General features: G+C 41.6%; 3 protein-coding genes across 4 annotated transcripts in view; 2 read left to right on the plus strand and 1 right to left on the minus strand.

Annotated features, from left to right (window-relative positions):
- LOC118364385 (zinc finger protein 385D-like) overlaps window positions 1-1,840 on the plus strand; it is a 42,201-nt gene extending 40,361 nt beyond the window's left edge. For both annotated transcript variants that reach the window (XM_035745888.2, XM_035745889.2), the window contains exon 8: window positions 248-1,840. In XM_035745888.2, coding sequence (XP_035601781.1) covers window positions 248-493 — 246 coding nt within the window. In that variant the 3' untranslated portion in view covers window positions 494-1,840. The remainder of the gene's footprint in view (window positions 1-247) is intronic.
- Window positions 1,841-7,184: 5,344 nt separating this feature from the next.
- Window positions 7,185-9,190, plus strand: LOC118364386 (protein phosphatase 2C-like domain-containing protein 1). Its single transcript, XM_035745890.2, has 2 exons — window positions 7,185-8,174; window positions 8,283-9,190. Exons 1-2 carry the CDS (start codon window positions 7,550-7,552, stop codon window positions 9,092-9,094), a joined length of 1,437 nt encoding a protein of 478 aa, XP_035601783.1. The 5' UTR covers window positions 7,185-7,549; the 3' UTR covers window positions 9,095-9,190.
- Window positions 9,187-17,931, minus strand: LOC118364387 (ras-related protein Rab-5A-like). The gene is made up of 6 exons (XM_035745891.2): window positions 17,761-17,931; window positions 13,976-14,203; window positions 13,595-13,746; window positions 11,042-11,164; window positions 10,808-10,901; window positions 9,187-10,697 (listed from the first exon to the last, which is right to left on the minus strand). The coding sequence occupies exons 2-6, from the start codon at window positions 14,139-14,141 to the stop codon at window positions 10,582-10,584; spliced, it is 651 nt and encodes a 216-aa protein (XP_035601784.1). The 5' UTR covers window positions 14,142-14,203; window positions 17,761-17,931; the 3' UTR covers window positions 9,187-10,581.
- Between the last annotated feature and the right edge of the window lie 8,266 nt (window positions 17,932-26,197).

The raw sequence follows: 26,197 nt of genomic DNA on the forward strand, positions 1-26,197 counted from the left end.
AGTAGGTTAGAATACATGAGTCAGTTGATTGACAGCACATAACAATTTCCATCTTGGTGTTCAGAGGAAGCTCCATTTCCCTATCACTAATACAGAAGACGATTTCAAAGGGCTCCATTGACCTTCAAACCCATACTCTCGGACACTGATTGAGTTTTTTGTTCTGTCTTTCTCTCTCACCGTCTCTCTCGCTGAGTCTCTCTCTCTCTCTTTCTGTCTCTCTCTCTCTCTCAATCTCACTCTCCAGGTGAAGCTGACAGTGGGGAAGGAGTTGTGCCAACCTCAGATCACCCAGATAATGCCCGCTCACCTGGCAGCATTGGCATCAGCAGCAGCAGCCATGGGCTCGGCCTTCCCCGGCCTCCGCTCCACCCACGCTCACTCCCATGGCCCCACCCTTTTTCAGACACAGACCCTCCCTGCTGCCCTGCTCCGCCCCGCCCCCGGGCCTGTCAGGACCTCCCATACACAGTTACTGTTTGCCCCCTACTGACTCACAACCCCACCCTATAGACTCTATGGACTTCCCATGACGGCCGTGCCACGGAAGTTGTTATGAACCAGAGTCCTCTTCCCTCTGCTTATCCCTTTATACATTTGGACCATAGGCCACCTTCACCAGAATATGGGGATAATAGGCACACAGGTATTGTTTAACCCATACTGCCAGATAAACCCTACTGGGCTGGCCAGACCTCCCGTTATGGATTTCCCAAGGAACCCATCAATGGCCTAGAATTGATTAGTGTCCCCCTTCCCTCTGCTGTTCCCCCTACATTCAGAGAAGAACCACACCGGAACGAATAATGGCTATAATAAACAGATGGGCGCTGTGTTTTTAGCGATCACCTGCTGGGTGTGAACGATCCAACATGTAGAATCATGGGGAAATAACCTCAAATAATAGCCGATATTCTGGTCAGTGGCGATAGGACGGCCACCCACGGCTTTTAACCAACCGTTTGTCGTCCTGGTGTGTTTCCTCTGAAGACTACGATCTTCACCAAAACATATGGACTCCAGACAACCTGAAGCATTACATCTGGACTACTGCCCACTCTATTCCATTTGGATTACTACTGCTCTACAGTATTAACCCTGCATTTCCCCTTCCACTTGACTACAGGCCAGTCTCTTCATTACTGTAGAACCACCCTGGCGAATCTACTCGTTCATCTTCACAGAGTCATTGATTCATCACAATTCCCTCCTATAGTAGCTAGTACTTAGTCGTACCCACACAGACACCCCTTCTAGTATTACAGGGCTACTTAGCCCCAAACGTTCCTGTGCCATTCTCTTGCCCTTGAATCATACCCAAGAACAGGACTTGGAGTTATATTGTACTGCAATAATGTATAAGACAAACCAGTGAACTATGCAGTGTCATTTCTGTCTAATGCGAGGCACAGTTTGAGCTATAAAGGTGTTCTAGGGATATCATATTTGCAGAGATAGTGTCGCACTAAGATCATTGCTTCAGTGGAGGTAGTTATCACTCACGGCTGATACGGATCTCCTCTTTTGCTGTATGCACTTTAAGGCCCCCCTCTGCAGTGCATTAGCTGGCTAGAGTACGTGTTGTAGTTCCTCTTGCATTACGTGTATGTGTCTGTTGGTGTGTAAGTGTTTGTTTCTTTGTGTGTGTGCGTATGTGTGTGGGTGTATATGGGTGTTTGTGTGTGGCCTTGCCCTCCACCTTAAAGCCATCCCAGCTGACACCCAATAACCATTCTGAATGACCACGTCGCGGTTTAAAGGGACCACTAATGCTTGTGTATAATATCTGTTAATGTGTAAAAGATGAACAATTTCAAATAAAAGAGTCTTACTTTGTTAACTTTGTTGATGCTACGATTCACCAATGGGCCTGTACCGTTGCACATGCATGTAGAAAAATATACGCACTACAGTAAGTCACTCTGGATAAGAGCCTCTGCTAAATGACTAAAACGTCAAATGCACACGTTATAGTGTCACATAAACATACAACACAATTGAAGGCTCTCAGCTTGCGCGACGATTGCCTTTGTTTGTCATGAGTCTTTTTCTGGAGGCAGCGCAGCAGAGTGATCACTAGCTGGCACAGCCACAAAGTCATACAATCTGATGTTTTACCTAACCCTAATGCCTAACCCTAACATTTAAATTAAGACCTAAAAAAAAAACATGTTTCTTTTTACAATATAGTCAATTTAAGGGGAAATCATCCTGTTCTGCCTCCAGGACAAGACTCATTACAACCTGCAGATTGCTTCCCATCAGGAAGTAAAATCATTGATAAACAGGTTTTGGCATTAGCAATTTGAGCTAACCAAAACACTATAAGTCATCAGGTACATATCGTAGACATTTGTTCAGTCTGTCTGTGGTCCAGTCCATGAACCCATAAGGCTGTGCGTCAATCCCCAGTCTGTAGCATATCTGCCCAAAGACTCCTGATACCATTCCTGACACACACAACTCCCCTCTCCAGCCAGAGGGAGCTTACTTCCAACACTAATCCAACTCCAAAAACAACATAGCAGGCCGCCTTACAGCACCTTACATTTATCACCTGTTTATTAGGACTCCTGAGAAAACCACAGATTGGATTGATGAATTGCGTCCTACTCGATGCCAACCTACTCGATGTACAGGCAGGAGGATGTGTAGTAACACAGTAGGAACAGGCTCTGAAGTCAGATACCCTTGGGACACAAGGGCAGATTCCGACAGCGTGTCTGTCCGTGTTCACCTCCGATTCCACAGTATGATAAGTGCCTCAATTAACATTCCACGTCCATTACAACTTCATATTTCTTCCATCTGGTTTTATACCGTTTTGAAACCTGGTGCTGTTATCTTCGACTGAACACCTGCATCTTCTGCTGCTTTCATGCCTTTCATGGTTGAAGTTAGGATAGGGATTTGATTAGTCCCAGTCAAATATTTTTGTGAGAAGGTAGAATTATTGGAGTGCTCAAAACAACAAATGAAATCCAAATGAAATCCTAATGTAATCCTAGTCCAAACATAGGTCAGAACACAGAGTTTTTGAGGTTTGGTTTCGCAATTTGTCTAAAATGTGCCGTTTGCCTTTTCTTTTTCTCAGTCTTAAAGAGCTATACAGTACCTTTGACCTTGGCAATAAAGTTAGCCTTAAAAATGAGAGCAAAGCCCACAAGCTTCGGCTTGTTTAGAAGTCTATGGTTACCATGCAGTTCAGATCGACCAAGACACAACATTACAAACATGTTTCCCCAAATGTATTGGAATGAGTTTGTTTGAATGGAACTGAGATCCAAACATAAGTTAAGGAAAGCATTTACATGCAAACAAATAGCCCAACTAAGTTTTCTGCTCTCCACATTGTACAGTATAGCTATTGTTGACATCTCCCATTGGCTCCAAATCCACCTTCATTCCGAGGCTTTGTCATGTCCAATATCAACATGCGGAATCACTGAGTCAGAGGGAGAAGAAATTGGCACAAATAGTATACAAATAAAGAAATAATACTAGCCTTGATTACTAATGTTGTCATGGATTCATTGCATGCATACAGAAACCCTTACTCAGTTAGCTCAGATTACTACTGGCTGACCCCTCATACTAAATTAGTATATTCAGTTATATGACCCGCCCTTGCCTTGCTCTCCTTGGCCACATCAATTATTGAGCCATTCATTATTGGCTCAAACAGATGTCACTCAAGTGAGACGGAGACTGTGACCCTAATGAATAACCTGCCGCCATAAACACACAGAGAGCGTGTTGGACCAGTCTGAACGGATCTGAGAGGTGCTATTTATTACAAGGAGAAAAAACTAGTAAAAGGGAATGGTTCCATGTCAGTGATTGGCCAATATATCAGCCAGTATGATGTTATAAATGCTTATACTGCTCCATGTCTCTTCTAGGAACCAAATAAGCATTCAAATAGAACTTATTAATATATATCTAACTGAGGCAATATGGGAGGAGTAGCCTACCTATAAAACATTCTGAGAACCATATGTTTCTTAGAGTTTGTTGTGAGCGTGGTTGTCTTATGATTATTTTGCATACAACATTCTAGGAAAGGTGCAGGATATCCAGCTAGAGTGAAACATTCTGAGAACCATATGTTTCTTAGGGGTGAATTTCAGTACTTAAGCATAACATTTCCTAAAGGTTTCCTCATTGTTCTATTTAAAATAAGGTTCTCAAATTGTTCCCGAGAACGTTAAGAAACAACGTTCTTCTGTGGGAATTTCAGTACTTCAGCATAACGTTTTCTGCAGGTTTCCTCATGGTTCTATTTAAAGTCGTGTTCTCAGAGCATTAAGAGAACTTTCCATAAAAAACACAAGAAAACACAAGTAACGTTCAAAGAACATAATAAGAATATACACTCCATTCTCTGGGTCAACAAAACTCTCTCCATCCTCTGTCTTGTTAAGTGTGCTCAGATGTGTTGGCCGCACCCACTAATTGGCCACACCTGATCTTAATGAGTGAGTGTTTTGTTTGAAATGGGGTTTGTTTGAATAGACAAATATGTAAAACTTTGTATGAGTAAACAGGATTTAAAAAAAATGTAACCAGTAAGTTGACTGAGAACACATTCTCATGTAGAGCAACGACCTGGGGAATAGTTACAACGGAGAGATGAATGAGCCAATTGGAAGCTGGGGATAATTACATGTCTATGATTTGGAATTTAGGCAGGACACTGGGATTAACACCCCTACTCTTATGATAAGTGCAATGTGAGCTTTGGTGACCACGTCGTCCCATCCGAAAGACGGCACCATATACAGGGCAATCCTCAATCAATGCCCTGGGATATTTGCTTTTTCTTCAGACCAGTGCCATCTACTGGCCCTCCAACACCACTTCCAGCAGCATCTGGTCTCCAATCTAGGGACCGACCATGATCAACCCTGCCTAGTTTCAGAGGCAAGCCAGCAGTGGGATGCAGGGTGGTATGCTGCCCACTTCTGTTCTCAGAATGTTTTAAAAACATTCAGTTTTACCAGCCAGGAAACTTACAGTTTAATTCACAAAACCAATGGGAAACCAAAAATGTATATTCCCACAACTTCCAAAGAACCTCCAAAGAACCAAATGTCAAAACAACCATGCTGGGTATGATCTAGAAGGCAAGGTTATACACTTTATAGAGTGCTTAAGAAAATGAAAGTGCCCCTGGGCTGAGTGTAAGGTTGTGTAAGATCTGCAGAAAGGTTGTATAATTGTGTGCGCGTGTGTGTGTGTGTGTGTGTTCAGTGTTCTCTATCAATGTCAAGTGCCTATCAAGATTTAGTTGACAGGAAATATTCAAGCTATGATGGAGATAATGTAAACTGTTTACCAATGACACATTTTGGTTAGTCATTTTTTGAAACAACTTACTGTAGATGACATATCCCTGCAGGCAACTGCCTGGTTCTGATAGTTGGGAATTTGTGTTATAGTTTCAGTGTCGCTGTCTCCTTCTCATCACCTGATATAGAAATATAGCAGTAATGTATGCAGTCCAGGAGAGTTATCATGGTAATAGAACTGTCAGGGAAGTGACATCTCAGGGTTACGGTGATGACATCTAGAATAGGTGATGCAGGCTGACAGCTAAGGAGATCACACCAGATAGCAGCTGTGACTTTCAGGAAGTGTCACCTTGTGTTTCATGTCAACTGCAGGTTTTATTTTTTATCATTTTTAATTTAACCTTTATTTAACTAGGCAAGTCCGTTAAAAACAAATTGTTATTTACAATGATGGCCTACCCTGGCCAATTGTGTCTTGCCCTATGGGACTCCCAATCACGGCCGGTTGTCATACAGCCTGGAACCGAACCAGGGTCTGTAGTGACACCTCTTGCACTGAGATGCAGTGCCTTAGACCGCTGCACCACTCAGGAGCCCCTAAAGGTAAGAAGGAAGTGAACACATTCATGCATCCCACTGCTTCCCTAATGATCTATTAACCATGTGTCATGCAGTAATGTCTGTACATTACAGCAGTATGTTAAAACAACATTTTCACCAAGGTACACTATATATACAAAAGTTAGTGGATTCGGCTATTTCAGCCATTATTGTGAAATGGAAACGTGGAGTGAGAATTATTCAAAGAATGGGAATAGCCGTCAAGTGGTTGGCCACACAAGCTCACAGAACGGGACCGCCAAGTACTGAAGCACGTAGCGCGTAAAAATCGTCCATCCTCGGTTGCAACACCCACTACCGACTACCAAACTGCCTCTGGAAGCAACGTCAGCACAATAACTGTTCGTCGGGAGCTTCATGAAATGGGGTTCTACGGCTGAGCAGCCCCACAAAAGCCTAAGATCCCCATGTGCAATGCCAAGCGTCGGCTGGAGTGGTGTAAAGTTCACCGCCATTGGACTCTGGAGCAGCGGAAACACGTTCTCTGGAGTGATGAATCACGCTTCCTCATCTGGCAGTCCAAAGGACAAATCTGGGTTTGGCGGATCCCAGGAGAACACTACCTGCCCCAATGCATAGTGTCAACTGTAAAGTTTGGTGGAGGAGGAATAATGGTCTGGGAATGTTTTTCATGGTTCAGGCTATGCATGCCCCTTCATTCCACTGAAGGAAAATCTTAACAATGATATTCTAGACGATTCTGTGTCCATATACTTTTGGTTATGTAGTGTGTTTGAGGTGCCTTTAATGATGGTATGGATGTAAAATTCTCATTCTAATTGTTTAAGGATTATTTCATTAAACTCCAAGTATGAAATTATAGATTTTGTCAACATTCCAAGAGTAGCCTATAAGGTAGGCTGGCTCACACTGACTGTTATTCCATGGTCCCGTTTGAGATGGTGTACTACTGCTGCCATCTGTTGGATAAAAGAGGGGCTTACAGGTGCACAAAGCCAGCTCTTTAAATACTTTAAGTAAATTGCCAAGCCTGTACTCATTTTGTTGTTGTCCCCTTTCACTCAACACTATTAATCAGACTACTACTTTACTCTAAATGTCCATAATGAACAAAAGCCTACCAAACATCTTTCTTCATTTGATTCCGGGGAAAAAAAAACTTATTTGGAAGGCTCTCGCATAAGATGCACAATGTTGTCATAATGCCTTTAGTTGCCAAGGAAACCGTTTCTGTGGAAAGGCCAGTAAACAGCTGAACTCAATCTAAAGTACTGCCATTACTTGAGGCGAGCATAAATGGACTCATGGTACACCCCTTCACATTATGTCTGGAAATATTCACTAGGCTAGTTTGAGAAATAAGTCATTATTTGTTACTAATATAATGGAACTTGTGAAATGGAAAATGAAAGGGCGACACATTTCAGCCCTGATTTGTTTGTGTTTGTATTCCCATTCTTTTGAATAATTCTCACTCCAGTATTCCCATAGAGGGGCTCCCTGGGGAATCCTTTGACTCCAGTCCTGACACAGGAAGCCCTTACCCTTCCCAACACCATGCCCTCCACCACAGTGGGAGCAATATCCATGGCAACCCATCTTCCAATTTGGAGAAAGGTAAGAGCCCCTTCAGCGTCAGGGTGCAGTGTGTGGACTTTGTCCAACTTCAGCGCATGGCAGAATACAGCGTTACCACGCACAAAGGGAGCAACCCGTTCATCCGTGCTGTGGCAGTGTGTGAGGAGAAAAACTCCACATGGAAAAAGAACATGGAGGATGTGACCATTTTTCATGAGGGGTATGGAGGCAAAGAGGGGACCAGCTTTTTCGGGCTCTTTGACGGGTTTCACGGACAGATTTCTGCAGTTACAGCATCTAGGGAGATGCCTGTTTTAGTCCTGGAGCAACTCTCCAAACAGGACCCCTTGCTCTCCTTGGAGAAGGACCAGGTGAAGCTACTGTCACGCTTTGAAGCCCTGTTCCAGAAAGACTACAACAGACCTTATCCAGGCCAGGCCCAGGACATTGGACTAGGCCTTGAGCAGCTGGAGAATCTTACCAATATGGAACAGGTGAACCTAGCCTTCACCACAGCCTTCTGGAAGATGGACCGGGTCCTGGGGCTTGGCAAGAACGAGACCTCCAAGATCCGCTGGAGTGGCTGCACAGCGCTCCTCTGCCTAATCGACAGTGGGCTGCCCTCCTCAGACGGGAAGGAGCAGGGAACAGGACAGGAGAGTAATACACCAACCCCCTCACAGGAGTTACAGGGTGGAAGAATTCTCATTGCTAACTGTGGTCAGTATTTTACTAGCATACTGATTATACACATTGAATACTATCGATTTCCAAATCTCTTATTGATTCACATTTCTCCCAAATCTCTTGTTGATTCACATTTCACAGGTAATGTCCATGCGGTGCTGTACAAACAAGGCAGGGGCTTTCGTCTGACCAAAGACCACAGCACGTCCAACCCTAAAGAGCGCAAACGCATCCTCCAGTCCGGAGGGGCAATCAGCGTCAACAAACAGCACGGTCTGGTGGAGGGGCTGACCGAGGCCACCCGAGGGCTTGGTCATTATGGCGATCGCAAGCTGAAAAAGTCAGTCATCCCTGTGCCTTACTCTGTGTCGCTGCCCACAGACCCATCCTTCCAGATGCTGGTCCTAGCGTCTAGTGGCCTCTGGGAAGTCTTGGATGAGCATGCAGTGGCTGAGAGAGCTCTGGCTGTCATTAAGTTGACTCAACAGAAATTAATAGTGAAGACCCTGTGCCTCATGCAAACTGTTGAGGATTCGTCCATTTCAGATTCTCAAAGTTGCATACAGTCAAGACCAGGGTCATCTATTTTTGATAGTGAAGAACCTTCCAGTGTCAAGGATGAGGACAACCCACCAGAGTTGGACATGCCAGAGCCTCTGGGGGTACAAGCTAGAGATATTCAGAATGCAGAGGAAACAGAGAGACATCAATCCCTAATCCTGCAGCAGGAGAGTGAGGTCAATGTGAAGGGAACTATGGCTGACAGTCTGAAGAATCTCACCTTGGACTACGAGCGCCTTGCAGCTGACATTTGTAGAGAGCTAGTGGACACAGCATTGGTCTCAGGTTCAAGGGAAAACATTTCAGTCATGGTCATACTTCTTCATGGGTTGGATGTGCTCAGAGAAAACACTATCAAAGGAGAGTTGACAAAGCAAACAAATACCATGTAATTATAACTTCAGGACAATTGTTCAAGTTTTGCCAAGAATGAACAGCTCTTGCAGTTCTTGTGATATTGAAAACATAAAGGCATGCAATATACCTCATTTATTGAATTTATTGACTTGTATCCTGATACTTAAACTGATCAGTCCTTCACTAGTCATGTTTCACATTGTTAAATCCACCTGGCTTCAGAAAGACTACCAGTCAGATAGTGCTACTATCGGTTGTTTGAGGCAATAGGTTAGCAAGTCCGACACAGTGCATGAGTTTTATAAAACGTAATGGCCAGTCATTAATTAAACTATAACCAACAATTGTGCAATGCAATAGTCCTCTGAAATATGAACAGACCATTGAGAAAAGTAACAAGACACAGGTGAATTGCAATTGAATTGTTAATAACACTACATCTTTAAAAAGACCACCATTGATTAGCATTTAACCAGTTTGTGACAAGGTAAAAAACACATAGCTGACCTAGACCTACATTGGTGTACTGTACAATTGTTCGAAATCTCTAGACATTTTCCTGACAAGCTTATGCCCTCCAATATGCATTGGTAGGAGACAACATTGCAACACCCTATATAACAGTAGAGTAATATTCCAGACTGATGATAGGTAATAGTCAAGACTTATGTTGGTGCATGTTGAGGCCTACATTTTAAACACCACTAATTCTGACAAGTTGATAGCTGAACAATAGCAGTTTGTGGAAACAAAGGACTTGTCATATGGTAGGTCTTAACAAGACAATTTACAAAGCTTGTCTGAGCATGTCCAACTGTCTCAGTGTTCTTCATTAAATCAATGCATCAACCAGAGAATGTTGTGATTTCAAGAGGGACTTCCAATGATGCACAAGCCAGTCATCATAGATGTGACAAACTTGCAGAGTCACCAGCCATCCAATCATAAAACCACCCTTAAATCCTGTTCAACCGGTTGGATGTTCTCGCCAAACTTCTCTGTAGATGAAGATGTTGTCGTCTGGGCAGCAGGTGCAAGGAAGTGGAATGCTTGGTTTGACAGTCCTTGCCTGACACTGCTTCAATAATGTTATTATACTCAGTACAAACAGTAATAGCCTCCAGGTATTTAACAAATGGGGGAATTTGGTTTGTAGTGGTTGGAAGGACAACTTACTTTTATCCCCAGTCCACTAAGGGAATCAGACACACACACACACACACCTTTCTCTCTCTCTCTCATATGGGTTCGTCTTCCAACTGAATTAAGTAAAAAATATGTTTTAGGCCTTGTAGTGATACATGCATACATTATACCGACACACGTTTTTTTTTTTTTTTTTTTTTTAAATGAAAGTAAAAACAAAAACAAGTATTAAATGCAGCTATACAGTCTTTAGCTATTCCGGGGAGAAAGGACGAGAGGTGGAAGGTCTGATGTCAGAAAGGGGAACACCATGTCCAGATGTTATTCAAAGTTAGGAGGAGAGGGGGAAGGTGCATGTGGGAAGAGTGGGCCAGGTTTAGGTACTGCAGCAGGAGCGACTGGCCGGCTGAGCTGCCTCCGTAAGATCCACTCCCCGGTTGCGCCCACTGTACGCGCCGTCAGCTTGAGGCTCGTTCTTGGGTAATTTCTTTGCTATGAAGCGATAGGGAAAACGTTTAGGACCTGTGTTTCTATGATCAGATTGATAGACGCTTTAACATCTTCAAACTAAGTGTAATGAACATGGAACATAAAACACTTACCAATAGCCATGAACATCTCATTAACGTTCATAGAGGTCTTTGCTGATGTTTCCATGAACAGTAAACTGTTATCATCTGCGTATGACTGGGCATCCTGGAAGAAAACCACCAAAAATCAGTCAATATGCAACAAAGATTGTGTTTAACTGCCTTATAGGTCAAATTGTATGATGACTCCATTGAGAATAAAACGAGCACAGTGTAATGTTCATTGGCAAATTCACTGGCACAAACCTGAAAATCCAATGCTCTTTTGTTTGCAAGGTCAGCTTTGTTCCCGGCTAAAGCTATTACAATATTTGGACTGGCTTGTCTCTGAAGCTCCTTAACCCAGTTCTTTGCTCGTGCAAAGGACTCCTGGCAAACATCAGAGGACGAGAGATTAAGTCAGACAATAACAAGGTCCTTGTGGAAGAATGACAACACAACCCCTCCCTTCATTCCCTGGTTATGCTATTGACTTTGCAGGATATCCAAGATGTGGTCTCATTAAAGGCGAACTTCTATAAAATATGACAATTAAGTATAATGTTCCCCAGCTTACATGTATGGGGAGTTTGTCAACAAGATGTATCATATTGCTGAGTTGAAGTCATGCTCTGCTCCAAACATTGGCTTAAGCTTTGTGTACAAAGCATTGAGTTAGAAAAACAAGCTCGTTTGACAGCTTATTTCCATGAAATACTACGTTCTAACAACTTCCCAGCAAACATCTTAGCAAATAAAGCAAAAGCAGACATGGGGATCAACATAGAATTTCTCATTGGAGTTGCTCTTTTGTTTTCCTTTTTTTTTTTACCAGGTTTGTTAATCTCAATGAGACTCTTTTACAAAAGAGACCTGGCCAAAATTGCAGCACAAAGTATCAGAAACATTTACAACATAAAAAGATACATTTACACATTGAACAGAAAGATAGTTTGGGAAAGTTTGGGAAAGTGTGGTGCAACTAGGGGTAAAAACAATGACAACCCCTCAATTCATTTGTTAAAACAAAAGTGCCCTAGATGTTACAAGTTTGTTAGGACCAAATTAAATTAATAGGGATATTTTAGAATTGGGTCAAATCTAAGGACTACAGAAAGATGCTTGAAAACATGTCAGCAAAACGAGGCTACCCTTTTCCTCAATATTTTCTTCAGATTCTCTACTAGGCCTATTAAAGATGGCCTAATCATCAAACTCCTGCTAAATTTTCACAAAATGTCTTCAGCTGTACCTAATGCTATACAGTTCATTCGGAAAGTATTCAGACCACTTTACTTTTTACACATTGTTACGTTACAGCCTTGTTTCTAAAACGGATTAAATTGTTTGTGCCCCCTCATCAATCTACACACAATGACAAAGCAAAAACAGGCAAAGACATTTTTGCAAATGTATTAAAGATATGTGAAATTTGATATTTCAGGTTTAGAAGTATTCAGAACCTTTACTCAGTACTTTGTTGAAGCACCTTTGGCAGAGATTACAGCCTTGAGTATTCTTGGGTATGACGCTACAAGCTTGGCAAACCTGACTTGAACCCTCTCAAGCTCTGTCAGGTTGGATGAGGAGCTATTTTCATGTCTCTCCAGAGAAGTTTGATCGAGTTCGTCTGGGCTCTGGTTGAGCCACTCAAGGACATTCAGAGACTTGTTCCAAAGCCACTCCGTTGTCTTGGCTGTGTGTTTAGGGCCGTTGTCTTGTTGGAAGGTGAACCTTCGCCCCAGTCTGAGGTCCTGAGCAGGTTTTCATCAAGGATCTCACTGTACTTTTCTCTGTTCATCTTTCCCCTCGACCCTGATTAGTCTCCCAGTCCCTGCCACTGAAAAACATCTCCACAGCATGATGCTGCCACCACCATAGGGGTGGTGCCAGATTTCCTCCAGACGTGACGCTTGGCATTCAGGCCAAAGAGTTCAATCTTGGTTTCATCAGACCAGCTTGTTTCTCATGGTCTGAGAGTCCTTTAGGTGCCTTTAGCAGGATGTCATGTGCCTTTTACTGAAGAGTGGCGTCTGTCTGGCCACTCTCCCATAAAGGCCTGATTGGTGGAGGGCTGCAGAGATGGTTGTCCTTCTGAAAGGTTCCCCCATCTCCACAGAGGAACTCTGGAGCTCTGTCAGAGTGACCATTGGGTTTGTGGTCACCTCCTTGGCCTAGGCCAATCTCCCCCATTCCTCATTTTGGCCGGGCGGCCAGCTCTAGGAAGAGTCTTGGTGGTTCCAAACGTCTTCCATTTAAGAATGGAGACACTGTGTTCTTGGGGACCTTCAATGCGGCAGAAATGTTTTGATACCCTTCCACCAAATCTGTGCCTCGACACAATCCGGTCTTGGATATCTACGGACAATTCCATCGACCTCATGGCTTGGTTTTTGCTCTGACATGAACTGTCAACTATGGGACCTTATATAGACAGGTGTGTGCGCCTTTCCAAATCATGTCCATTCAATGGAATTTACCACAGGTGAACTCCAATCAAGTTGTAGAAACATCTCAAGGATGATTAAAGGAAACAGGATGCACCTGAGCTCAATTTCGAGTCTCACAGCAAAAGGTCTGAATACTTACCTTATTTACGTATCTGGTTTTTATTTTTAATACATGTCTAAAACCCTGTTTTTGCTTTGTCATTATGGGGTAGTGTGTGTAGATTGATGAGGGGAAAAAAATATTTAATCAATTTTAGAATAAAAATGTGGAAAACAGGAAGGGGTCTGAATACTTTCCAAACGCACTGTACCTAATTTAAAATTCTCTTTTAATGTGTGACAGAGTACATAAACCCGGCTGCTGACTCACTTTGTTAGTGATGTCGTAGACCACGATTGCGGCCTGGGCACCTCTGTAGTACATGGGTGCTAAGCTGTGGTAGCGCTCCTGACCAGCTGTGTCCCAGATCTCAAACTTGACTGTTGTGTCATCCAAACATACTGTCTGAGTCAGGAAGGCAGCTGAGAGGAGACAAACAGTCAAAGCAGCATTTAGAATTTTGTTTGCAGTAGGCTATAAGAAAAACATCTGGCTGTCCAGTTTCCAACAATGGACTATATATACACACATCATGGGAGATTGCATAACCTACAGAATGTAATCAGAATCACTACAGGACAAAAAAGATGGTGGAATGGACATAAACCAAAACCACTAAAAACATGAATAGAAGATGTCAGATCAGCCAACCTCCGATTGTGCTCTCTTGGAATTCATGAAACTGGCCCTTGACGAAGCGAAGTACAAGACTGGACTTTCCCACGGCGGACTCCCCTAAGAGTACTAATTTGAACTGGGAGATCTTGTTGCCTGTGTTCGGCCCATTGGGTCGTGTTGCACCACCCCTACTTGCCATGTCCTACACCCCAGTCTCTTGATCTGGATGCAGAAGTACCGCTTGAATGGTTACTCCTAGAACTGCCAAAAATGAGATGTCACATTACTTAAATTGTCAATAGATCAGTGAATAAAGTAGTGGGGGAAAAAATAAATACAACTACAAAATAATCCTAATTATCAACTTTGACATTTAATTGGTTAGAAATTGTTAAATTAGCTTTGTCTCTGATCATCATTGTAATATCATTGAGTCACAGGATGTAGCTAGCTAGTTAACTACAGACAGTATTTGGAAATGTGTGACAACGACTTTCACTTGGCAATTAGCTAGTAACATTAGACTTGTTTACAAAGAGTATATTACACCTGTTTCTTAACTGTCCCAACTAGGGTTGTAAAGGGTCGGAAACCTTCCGGGAAATTTCCCGGGATTTTCTATGGGAAGTTAAGCCCGGGAATTTTGCTTAAATTATTTTTTTTTTTTAAAGTTAGCTTATAACAGTGAACCTTTTTTTGAGGGATACACAAGGCAATTATAAGTCTGGTGGCAGATTTTGGTTAAACTATCCCCAATTCAATGGAATTGCAACCCTCTGCATGCACACTGCATTCTTCCATCACATGTACAGCTGATTCTCAAGATCTTGCACACTAATGAGCCAAGGACTACATGCTTTCTGGTAAGTTTTGATTTCAATACTGTCGCGAATATATTTTATGACATACATGATTTTGTTAGCTAGTAAATACTAGCCTACAGCAAAGTGTTTAAATCATTTCTGCTGGTTAGTTTTTGTTAACATTTGGGTTTTAGCTAGCTTGAGCCTGCTAACTGAGGAGTGTTAATTTACCTGTTTCCATACATGTTTCATTTTTAAAATGTTATGTATCACAAAATAAGTTGTTTAATCTAACTGCTTAACTATTTATCTGTACATTAATTGTATTCTGGGGGTTTTCACTTTTTTTCTAATCTTCACAGGAAAATGCCACAGGCACTATCTGATGTGTGGAGACATTTCACTGTAGCTGAAGTAGAAGGAAAAGCTCTGTACATGTGCAAATACTGTGCCAAATCATATGTGAAGAATGCAACAAAGATGCAGAATCATCTGGCCAAGTATATAATGTGCCCTCAGCACTCACAACAAGCAACCTCATATAGAAGTAGAGAGACTTTTGTCAGAGGTGAAAATGATGAATCAGACACCTTATCGATAGCAACAGCTCATGGTCCTCCTGGAATCCAAAGTTTTTTTTGACTCAACGGGGGAACGAAGTCAGAGAAATGCTGATGAATGTCTTCTTCGAGCTGTGTATGCCATTGGAAGACATTTCTGAATGTTGTTTACCCAGCATAGATCCCGCAGAGACCAACCAGACATGCTTTATCTACTCATTTGCTGGATGGAGAGTTCAACAGAGTGAAGGTCAAGCAAATCATAGACAAAGCAGACTGTATTACAATCATCTCTGATGGGTGGTCAAATGTTTGTGGGCAAGGAATAATTAACTACATCATCTCCACCACTCAACCAGTATTCTACAAGAGCGCAGACAAGGGACAACAGACACACGTCTCTACATTGCAGATGAATATGCTCCTCAAGGACATCACGGCACTGAAAACAATGGATACACTCAACAAGAGAGCCAAGGAAATGGCTCGGTATGTGAAGGGTCATCAATTATAGCAGCAATCTACCTCACCAAGCAAAGTGAGACGAATAAGAGCACCACATTGAAGCTGCCCAGCAACACCCATTGGGGTGGTGTTGTCATGTTTGACAGTCTCCTGGAGGGGAAGGAGTCTCTCCAAGAAATGGCCATATCACAGTCTGTAGCCCTATCAGCCCAATCAAGAGGATCTTCCTGGATGATGCATTTTGGGAGAGAGTGGTATGCAGCCTGAAACTCCTGAAACATACAGCAGTAGCCATTGCATGGATTGAGGGAGACAATGCCATTCTGTCTGATGTTCAGACTCTGCTTACAGATGTAAAAGAAGAAATCCGTACTGCCCTGCCCACTTCACTGTTGCTCCAAGCAGAGAAGACTGCAGTTCTGAAATACATCAAAAAGCATGAAGACTTCTGCCTGAAGCCCATACACACCACAGCATACATGTTGGACCCCAAGTATGCTGGCAAGAGCATCCTGTCTGGTGCAGAGATCAACAAGGCCTATGGTGTCATCACTATTGTGTCTCACCACCCTGGCCTGGATGAGGGCAATGTTTTTGGCAGTCTGGCAAAGTACACTTCCAAGCAAGGGCATTGGGAAGGAGATGCAATATACCAACAAATCTCATCAGCCACCTGGTGGAAAGGACTTTGTGGATCTGAGGCTCTTTCCCCTGTTGCCTCAATCATCCTCCAAATCCCACCAACATCAGCCACCTCAGAGCCCAGCTGGTCCTTGTTTGGGAACACACACACCAAAGCACGCAACAAGCTGACCAATACAAGGGTTGAAAAATTGGTGGCCATCCGGGCAAATTTGAGGCATTTCAAGCCAGACAATGAGCCATCCTCAACAAGGTTGGAAAGTGACAGTGAAGATGAGTCTGATGTACAAGAGGTGGACATTGGAGTTACAGAGAGAAAACATGGACGCCTGAGAGGAAGACAACCAAAGCTTTATATTCTAGAATATAATTGTATAGATGCATGTTGAAAACGTTTTTAGGAGATGCAATGGATCATTGGGGATCATTCAATATTCCCTTTCTTTTGTTCAGTGAAATCATCCCATGTGAAAAGTCAACTCATTTAGTTAAAGTTCAACTCGTAACTAAATAGTTTAGTTTTTTTATTGGAAGGATTTAAATCATTTGCATTCATGTATACTTATGATAAGGTAAAATGTTTGTCTCCATATGATATGGTAAATATATGAAATGCAAAATACATCTACATTTAAATGGTATTAATAATAATATATGCCCGTTAATTCCCACGGAAAGTTTCCCAAAATGTGAAACTCTGGTCCCAACAAGTAAACACAACAAGCCATTGTGTCTAGTCTAGCCAAAAATAATTGCAGTGAAGACATGTGGGTCGAAATCGTGTTACGTCAGTCTTAACCACAAAAAAACACTGTGTTGACTAGCTAGCTAGTCAGTCATGATGGCGGATAAAACCTATCAGGCACTGTGTCCGTCAAAAATAATTATTAGCTTCCTCAGTCCCACCCATTGGTCCAATCTTGTCTACGACAAATTGGTTAGCTAGCCAGCCAGTTACAATTAGCTAACGTAGTTAGCTATAATTATTTAGATTAGGTGGCTACTGTTATCGAGCTAGTTTACTTTATCTAGCTAACTAACTACAGTACATAAAGTATATTGAAAAATGTGCTAGTTCGTACACGAAAACTATCGGTCTTACTGCTAGCAAGAGACATAAGGTTGAACCACACCTCACCCTGCTTCACGCAAATACATAGAAGCTAGCTACATACATACATACATACATTTCAATGGTCAACTCACAACAGTATATTAAGAACGGGTCAACTGTTGGTGTATTATTTGCTGTGAGCTAGCTAACAAAACATAACTTTCGGCCTAGCCAGGACGAGCGAGCAAGCTAGTTTAGCCGGTAAACTAGCTAGCTAGAATGATATCTGCTTACCTTATCCGATATAATTAACTAGGTAGCTGAAGGGATTTACAAAATATATATATATTTCCGGCACTCCACAATCTTTTCAAAGGTCGATAAATTTCATAAAGCTTGTCCCTTTCCCACTTCCCGTTTGTTTTGTACGGTACGGTGTATGATGATAAATCGAGCACCTACGTACCGCTGAGAATAAACCAATCACACACTCGTGTTAAAGGGGAAATCTGCCATATGAGGTTATACAACGTTTGTTTACATTTACTTTGTTGGAGTAAAACAAACTTATATTTAGGGTTCTGATGGGGTAAGACAGTTGAACTAAGTTCGAGGCATTTATAAGTTATATTCTTAAAGAATCAATTTGTGCATTTAATTAATGTAAAGTCCAAAAATCGATTTGCCACTAATGAAAGGATTGGGAAAACTAATCATTTTATTAGGCAAAGAGGTAATGTTACACAAGTGTGATAACTCATTCACAAAAAACTTTGTAACATATGACATGACTTGATGTATGCAACTTTATCAAATCAAATCAAATAGATTTATATAGCCCTTCGTACATCAGCTGATATCTCAAAGTGCTGTACAGAAACCCAGTCTAAAACCCCAAACAGCAAGCAATGCAGGTGTAGAAGCACATAACATGTCATATTGTTAAAGTGTAGGCTAAAAGCAAACATTTGCAATGATCATAATCATACAGGTTCTTAATTTTTTTTTTTTTTTACCTTTATTTAACTACGCAAGTCAGCTAAGAACAAGTTCTTATTTACAATGATGGCCTAGGAACAGTGGGTTAACTGCCTTGTTCAGGGGCAAAATGACAGTGTTTTCCTTGGCAGCTCGGGGATTTGACGGCCCAACGCTCTAACCACTAGGCTACCTGCCTCCCCAAGTGGTTGGGATTGAACCATTGAACATTGAACACCATTGAACATTTCTTAGTTTGGGTCTAAAACAATTGTTTCCATTTATCAGTTTCAAAGACAAGTCATTACATTATTAATAAATAAATAAATACATATTTTACAAACACTTGAATTATTCAATACATTTTAAATGGACGCACATCCAAAAACTCTGTCATGATGTATGTATTGTAGAAGGCCCACAATGGGGTTACTTAAGTCCGATTTGGATATATTTAGCTGTTTTTGCTTTAGAAGTTGTCGCTTTTCACGTTTAGAAGTGACTGCTAAATGCTAACTCCCTTTTCGAAAAACTGGTTAGCATAGCTAGCATACAGAAATCTGTAGTGGTAATCAGTCGTTTTTAACTGTAATGCAGTTGATTGGTGACAATGACATGAACATGTGTTGGGGTTAACTATACAAACATTATACTCCGATTTTTATCTCAACATAGTGTGCAATACACATAAACAATAGCCAAAATGTAGACTAATGTTGCTGGGGGGCAATGATAAGATTCGGGATCTTTCCCTCACGGCCCTTCCCCTACACATTTCCATGTCAATTCCATTGTTTTGATAGAGTTCGATTGACCTCTTTGCCCTGGAGTCACTTTTTCCCCACCATAGTAATTATAACAGGGTAGAATGTTTATGTTTTTTTTCTAGAACACAGGCACAGTAAGCCTATAACTATAATGCCAATCAGATCAGACCTTGGTTTCCTAGTGGTGGAAATGTGAATGTGTCTGTTTGTATGGATGTATATTCAGTGTCTCACACACCTTCCCTTAAAAGCCCCAAACCCCACCAGTAGTGAGGATGTTTCTCAACACAACATGCCCAGGTGCAGTGACTATCCGAGTGTTCCATGGGAAAGCCAACGACCCTGACATTGCCAGGTCTCTAGTTCATGGAGTGAGCAGCCAAGCTTCTATTTCGGTGAGTAGAGGCCTGAATGAACAGAGACATGCATAGTGAGTTTTAAGCTAACAAAACCCAGGTTTTCATTTTACAGATGTAGGATCTTAATTTGATCCCTATTTTGTTGATGAGAATTTTTACTGCATAACAGGAAATGGAAACATGTAGTGTATTCATGGTTTAAAAAGACTTCTAAAGTTTCTAATTTCCAGACTTGATTTGCCCTAACAAAAAATGTATAAACCGCTACAGAAAATGTCCATTAATTATAATCCACATAATAATTCACATTTCCTGTTGCTGCAGGATTGTTTTCCTGCTGTAGGAAACTGGCTAAAATTAAGATCATACACCTGTAGATACATTTAACATGGTAGAGATCATCAACACATTAATTATATATATATGCCATTTAGCAGACGCTTTTATCCAAAGCCCGGGAATCGAACCCACTACCCTGGCGTTACAAGCGCCATGCTCTACCAACTGTGCTACAGAAGGACCACGGGATGGGATTGGTGTACTGGCGGTAATTCTATTCCCTTTTGATTGACAACTCTACCTCAGAGTGTAAGACCAGCACAGCCCCAGATAACATGCAGAGAGAGGCTCTCCCTGTGAGACCTGCAGCCTCAGAGGCTTTGGCCAGACCGGAGGACCGGGAACCTGCAGAGGTGGGCAGCACGCTGAAGAATAGATATTTAGGTGAAAGATGCATGAAGAATTTGAAATAATTCTCAAAAACAATTCAGGGAGGGAAAATTCTCTGAGATTCAGCACACGATTTCTCACATTTGTATCTTAGCATTACAATGGACTGGTAGTCCTTTTCCCCCAGCTTCTCTGTTCTCTACATTGTGTGAATCTCACTGTATAATTATGACATCTTTCCACATAGACTATCGTATGTACGGGACTCCCACAGTGCGCATCAACCTGGTGGCCCCGCGGATCAAGAGCTTCAGCGACAGCACTAACTACGGTGACCAGACCACAGCATTTGACCTCCTGTTTCCTACGCTGTACTCCCTAAGGGGAGTCCACATGGAGCACTTCTTCTGTCCCCGCACCTAAGAGGAGGTACAGAATACCAATGAACCCACTGAAGAATCAAGGGTGAGAAAGAAAGATATGGTCTAGTAGATTTTATAGAATAGCACTGGGACATACAGTACCATGTGGGATTGTGTGACAGCATTCAAAATGTAGGAAAAACGTTGTTTCAAAAATATAATTGGTATGAACAATTCTGCCATTGGAGAAGTGATTGACACAAAATGTTATTGAAATAGGACGGAGCAAATCATTTGTCAAAGAGATCTTCTGATTCTTATTTCCGCCTCCATTTCCTTTTCAGATCACTGACACATTCCGAAATGTGGGCGCAAGTATTTCCGAGGAGACATTTGCAGAGGCGTGGAAGCTGGCATCCATGAGACACCCCACTGGGGACATGTGTGTGGAGATTTTCCGGGACGTTCTAAAGGAAATTCAAGCTAATTAAATCTGAATAGTATCTTTTACCTCCTCAGTATCTATTCCATGAAAGAATGTACTTCAAGTATTCCATATACAACACAAGTGTTATACTTCTTTTTTTTTCTTTGAGACTAACTATTAATTGTCATATTAATGGCCAATAAAATGATTTTTGATTGTGGACTGTAATGTATTTTCTTAGGTTGAGAGCAATAAGCTGTTGCTAGAATAAGTAATAAAAATAAATTCTGCTGCTAACTAAATGCTTACCCTTCCTGCATGTGATAATATACAATATCTACTCCTGAAACCTAAGTAAATATTGAGAATTATGAGTACCATCAATGCCATCGGAGTCTTATCATTTGAAGTCCTGTTTATTCTGTCATACTCTTTGATTAGATTTACACACATATTTACTCTATGGTTGTATTAAGTCAGTGTTAATAATGTTAATCTGTCAATCCTAATTAAATATGTAGCCACAGCCTTAGACACACAAACACACAGGCATGCGCAAACACCCACCTACTGTACTGACGGCATATTGAAGTAATTGTTTACATAACAATATCAACTTGAATAAAAGGTACCGGGTGCATACACTAATCTATGTCGAAACCCAACAACACAGAAATATAACATGTTAATACACAACACATGAGCTTTTTGTCAGTGTTTTATCACTTGAATTATTCCACTACTGTAAATTACCATTTAACAATCTGACACCCTGGCGTGGTGAATTGGCTAATATGCTATAAACATATTCACTAGCGTTTTAACATAAGTAAAGCTATGCACACTCATAATCACATTAGGAATAACCAGGAAGCGTCTCTAACCAGAACCCCCTACGCACCTGTCCATATTACCACGCCTGGAAATTATAATAATCCCCATCCATATTTCATTATGCATGAATGAATGCTTACTAATGAAGGAATTGTCTCTCTTTTTGATGCATCATTAATAGTGTGATTTAAGAGTTGACAGAACTGGATGAAACACTGTTCAATAGCCTGTCAGTGTAATTGTTTTACATTGTATTTGATTAAAAATCTATTTAACTAGGCAAGTCAGTTAAGAACAAATGGTTGTATACAATGACGGCCTAATAGAGGATGTTTGATTTTGGCACTGGCACAATATGTTACAGTACACCGACATCTGTGATTCCTTTGAGACATTTAATCATAATGTAAGATATTTGTATGCTTCATAAGCACTACATAAAACCTTCACAAATCAACTGTATGCATCTGTCATACTCTATAAATGATGTATAAAGGGTGACATAACCATTAACACTGCAGGGTGAATTGCCAAATGTGACATTACACACTTTGTATGTTTTTACAACATTTATAGAATATGACATATGCTTATAGATGATTTGTGAAGCATTTATGTAGTGCTTATGTATGCTATATAAAGCCTTTACAAGCTGTACTTCCTTTAAAGTGGGACCGGTATGTGTATACTATTCTACCTTTGTTTATTCCAAAACTAAACCGAGGTCACTTATGTAAAATGTGTATCATATAAACATCTATAGGAGGATAGGGAGACTTGCCAGTTATTATACAACCGCTTTCAATCAACACTAATTCATATTGTGATTTGTGTAACACTATCGCCCCCTTCTGCTGAGGATTGTTGTGTTTATTAATTGTGTCTTACCTTTATAGATGCTATGCGGTATCAATTTGACTTCTGAATAATCAGACAACTAAGGTGTTTCTGAACAATACAGAACAACAGTTTAACCTGTGATACTGTTTCACAGAGACAAAATGTCATACAGTATCACCGTGAAGCAGTTTATTTTGTTCTGGGACAATCTATAACTGCAGGGATATTGTAGGAACGAATTGTTCATGCTGAGGTTCATAGAAAGTCTATTGTTCCCAACAAACCTGAGATCGGAGAACTTAGGGATAAATAATAGGTCTGTATTTCAGTGTGTAGGGCTCTGGTTCCATCCAGTCCACCCTACAAAGCAGCTAGGATTCAAGGTGACTCTTCTGTTGACTTGTAATGTTTCAGTTGAGTTTGTGTGCGCTTGGCTGAGTACAATGGTCCTGCTGATTGAAGTCCTGTTGGTTAATAACGTTTTGTTGAGTTTAATGTTGTCAGAGCTGAATTAGGTCAACGATGCTGTGCATGCTTGGTCTGATGCTCTATCCTGGTGACAGAGGTGTTTATGGGTCTTGTCCAATCACCCTATCAGTTTCCAGTGCCAGATGTTAGTGACTGTCCAATCAGGTTCACCTCCCTTGGTCAGCTCCCAGTGGAATCTGAGAGGGGAGATGGAGGGAGAGAGAGAACGAAACGAGAGGGAGAGAAACACATTAAAATTAGATCTCATAGGAATTGCTTTAGATTTTTCAATGGTGTTTTAGCACCTCTGCAAAGTGACAAGAGAAGTAGAGTGAATGAGACAGAGAGAGAGTAGAGAGAGAGAGTAGAGAGAGAGAGAGAGAGAGGAGAATGAATGAGACAGAGAGAGAGTAGAGAGAGAGAGTAGAGAGAGAGTAGAGAGAGAGTAGAGAGAGAGTAGAGAGAGAGAGTAGAATGAATGAGACAGAGAGAGAGTAGAGAGAGAGAGCAAGAGAGAAAGAGAGTGTGACGACAAATATATTTTATAGAGTATACTTTTGAAGACGTTTTCAAACAGCTGAGGGAAGACCATTTAAACCAATGCTGACAAACAACCAAACTATCTTCCCACCATCACCTTGAAAATAAGGTGAAGCATCTTAACAGAGCTCTCTTATCCTGCCAAACTGTATCTCAGCAATGAAAGGGGAAACATATGAAGTATGACAGGCTTTTAGAAAAGAGTTTAAGACCTGAAACAATGAGAGTGAGATTCTGGCCAACTAGATAGGTGGGTATTAGGTATGACAACCAAACTGTGTGGTCCGATTCCTAACGGGATTTCTGATCAGGAATGGGAGAAGAAGCTTGATCCTGCTCCGTGGATCGGAGGTGGATTTAATTCCTGTCATTGTGCTTGGAGCAAATTGCGTAAGTGATTCAGACCAAACCAGAAGTTACAGCACTGAAGCCTTCTCTTCAAATTGGTTATACACAGGTGTACTTTTATAGCACTTAGGAGGTGTCACACACATGTCACTGTCAACATGGCTGTCATAACACACTACAATACTATTGAGACATAATACAAAACATATAAAAGCAGCAAGAGCAAATACAATGTGTTTTCTTTATACACAATATAACTACCTCACGTAGAGGTTTCCATACTTCCCCCAACCTTTCTCTATGAGATGCAGAAAATGAAGTCCCTGGTTAAATGTTTGCATTTACATTTACATTTAAGTCATTTAGCAGACGCTCTTATCCAGAGCGACTTACAAATTGGTGCATTCACCTTATGACATCCAGTGGAACAGCCACTTTACAATAGTGCATCTAAATATTTTAAGGGGGGGGGGGGGTGAGAAGGATTACTTTATCCTATCCTAGGTATTCCTTAAAGAGGTGGGGTTTCAGGTGTCTCCGGAAGGTGGTGATTGACTCCGCTGTCCTGGCGTCGTGAGGGAGTTTGTTCCACCATTGGGGGGCCAGAGCAGCGAACAGTTTTGACTGGGCTGAGCGGGAACTGTACTTCCTCAGTGGTAGGGAGGCGAGCAGGCCAGAGGTGGATGAACGCAGTGCCCTTGTTTGGGTGTAGGGCCTGATCAGAGCCTGGAGGTACTGAGGTGCCGTTCCCCTCACAGCTCCGTAGGCAAGCACCATGGTCTTGTAGCGGATGCGAGCTTCAACTGGAAGCCAATGGAGAGAGCGGAGGAGCGGGGTGACGTGAGAGAACTTGGGAAGGTTGTACACCAGACGGGCTGCGGCGTTCTGGATGAGTTGTAGGGGTTTGCATTACTTATTGTGGGTTCACATGCATGGAGAAGGTAAATAAAATATTGACAAACTCTCGCACATCAAATCTCTTGGCTTATCCATCAAGATCCAGTAAGAGATTAAGAAATGGTAGAGACACAGCACGTACATGTTCATATTTATGTCAAATTTAGGGAGACTTAATAATTATAATCCAAACATGTGGATGCATGAAATGAATATGCATTCGTCTTGGATGCCATGCTTACTCATAGACAGCTGTCACTATCTTCTTCTGTGGGCCGTCTTCTTCAGTGGTGGCCATTTTGAAGATCTTGGTACTCTCCTGGTCCTCAGGAACATCAGCAGTGGACATATGCCAGAACCTCATCACAATGAAGCAAAACTTCCTACCTGAGAATAAGAGGAAGCAGGAAAACAGAGAGTTAACAAAAGACAAATATACAGAAACAGTGAATTAGGACAGTTATGCGTCACACTAACTCTCTCTCACACACACACACACACACACACACACACACACACACACACACACACACACACACACACACACACACACACACACACAGCAATACCATTTTAATCAAAAACGAATAAATATAATATCGTCCAATGAGGTAGCTAGATGCCTTCTTTGTGTTTCTGAGAGAGACTTGCACCTCTGCTGCGCATAGACCACTATCTGAAATAAAACCAGATAAGACACAGCTTAGGGGACATGGCTATAACATGGGCCATTGATTCATCAGAAAACTGATCAAGGAATCTGAAACAGGACACAACACTTTGTCTTTACAATAGACTCATTTAGATTCATATAAATAGTATAGATGGTAAGAGTAGGTGATACCACCCCTCTCAGCTCCTCAAAGTTGCCATTGGACATCATGGTGGAGACATGGACCAGTGCCTATTGCAAAGACCAGGTCAGGTGTCTAGTTCACGTTTGCCAATGTGTAGTTTCTAGTATCCCAAACATGTGTGATGAATACAGTGAGTTATGACCCTGTCATAAAGTTGACATGACCCTTATCAAATAAGGGATATGATGCACCAAAGAGCAGCCTATATATAACACATGAGAAACCATAACTGTTTGATTCCATTGTCAAATTCCACACTGTTAATGCCCAATTGAAAATAGAGTTCTATCAGGTAGATGTGGACTTTATTCCGGATCCACGTGAGTGGATTAGGGATGCCGATCACTGTGATGCCATGATGACCATGGCCGCCAGCACACTTCCG

This window comes from Oncorhynchus keta, chromosome 31 (genome assembly GCF_023373465.1).
Source record: "Oncorhynchus keta strain PuntledgeMale-10-30-2019 chromosome 31, Oket_V2, whole genome shotgun sequence".
Taxonomy (NCBI): domain Eukaryota; kingdom Metazoa; phylum Chordata; class Actinopteri; order Salmoniformes; family Salmonidae; genus Oncorhynchus; species Oncorhynchus keta.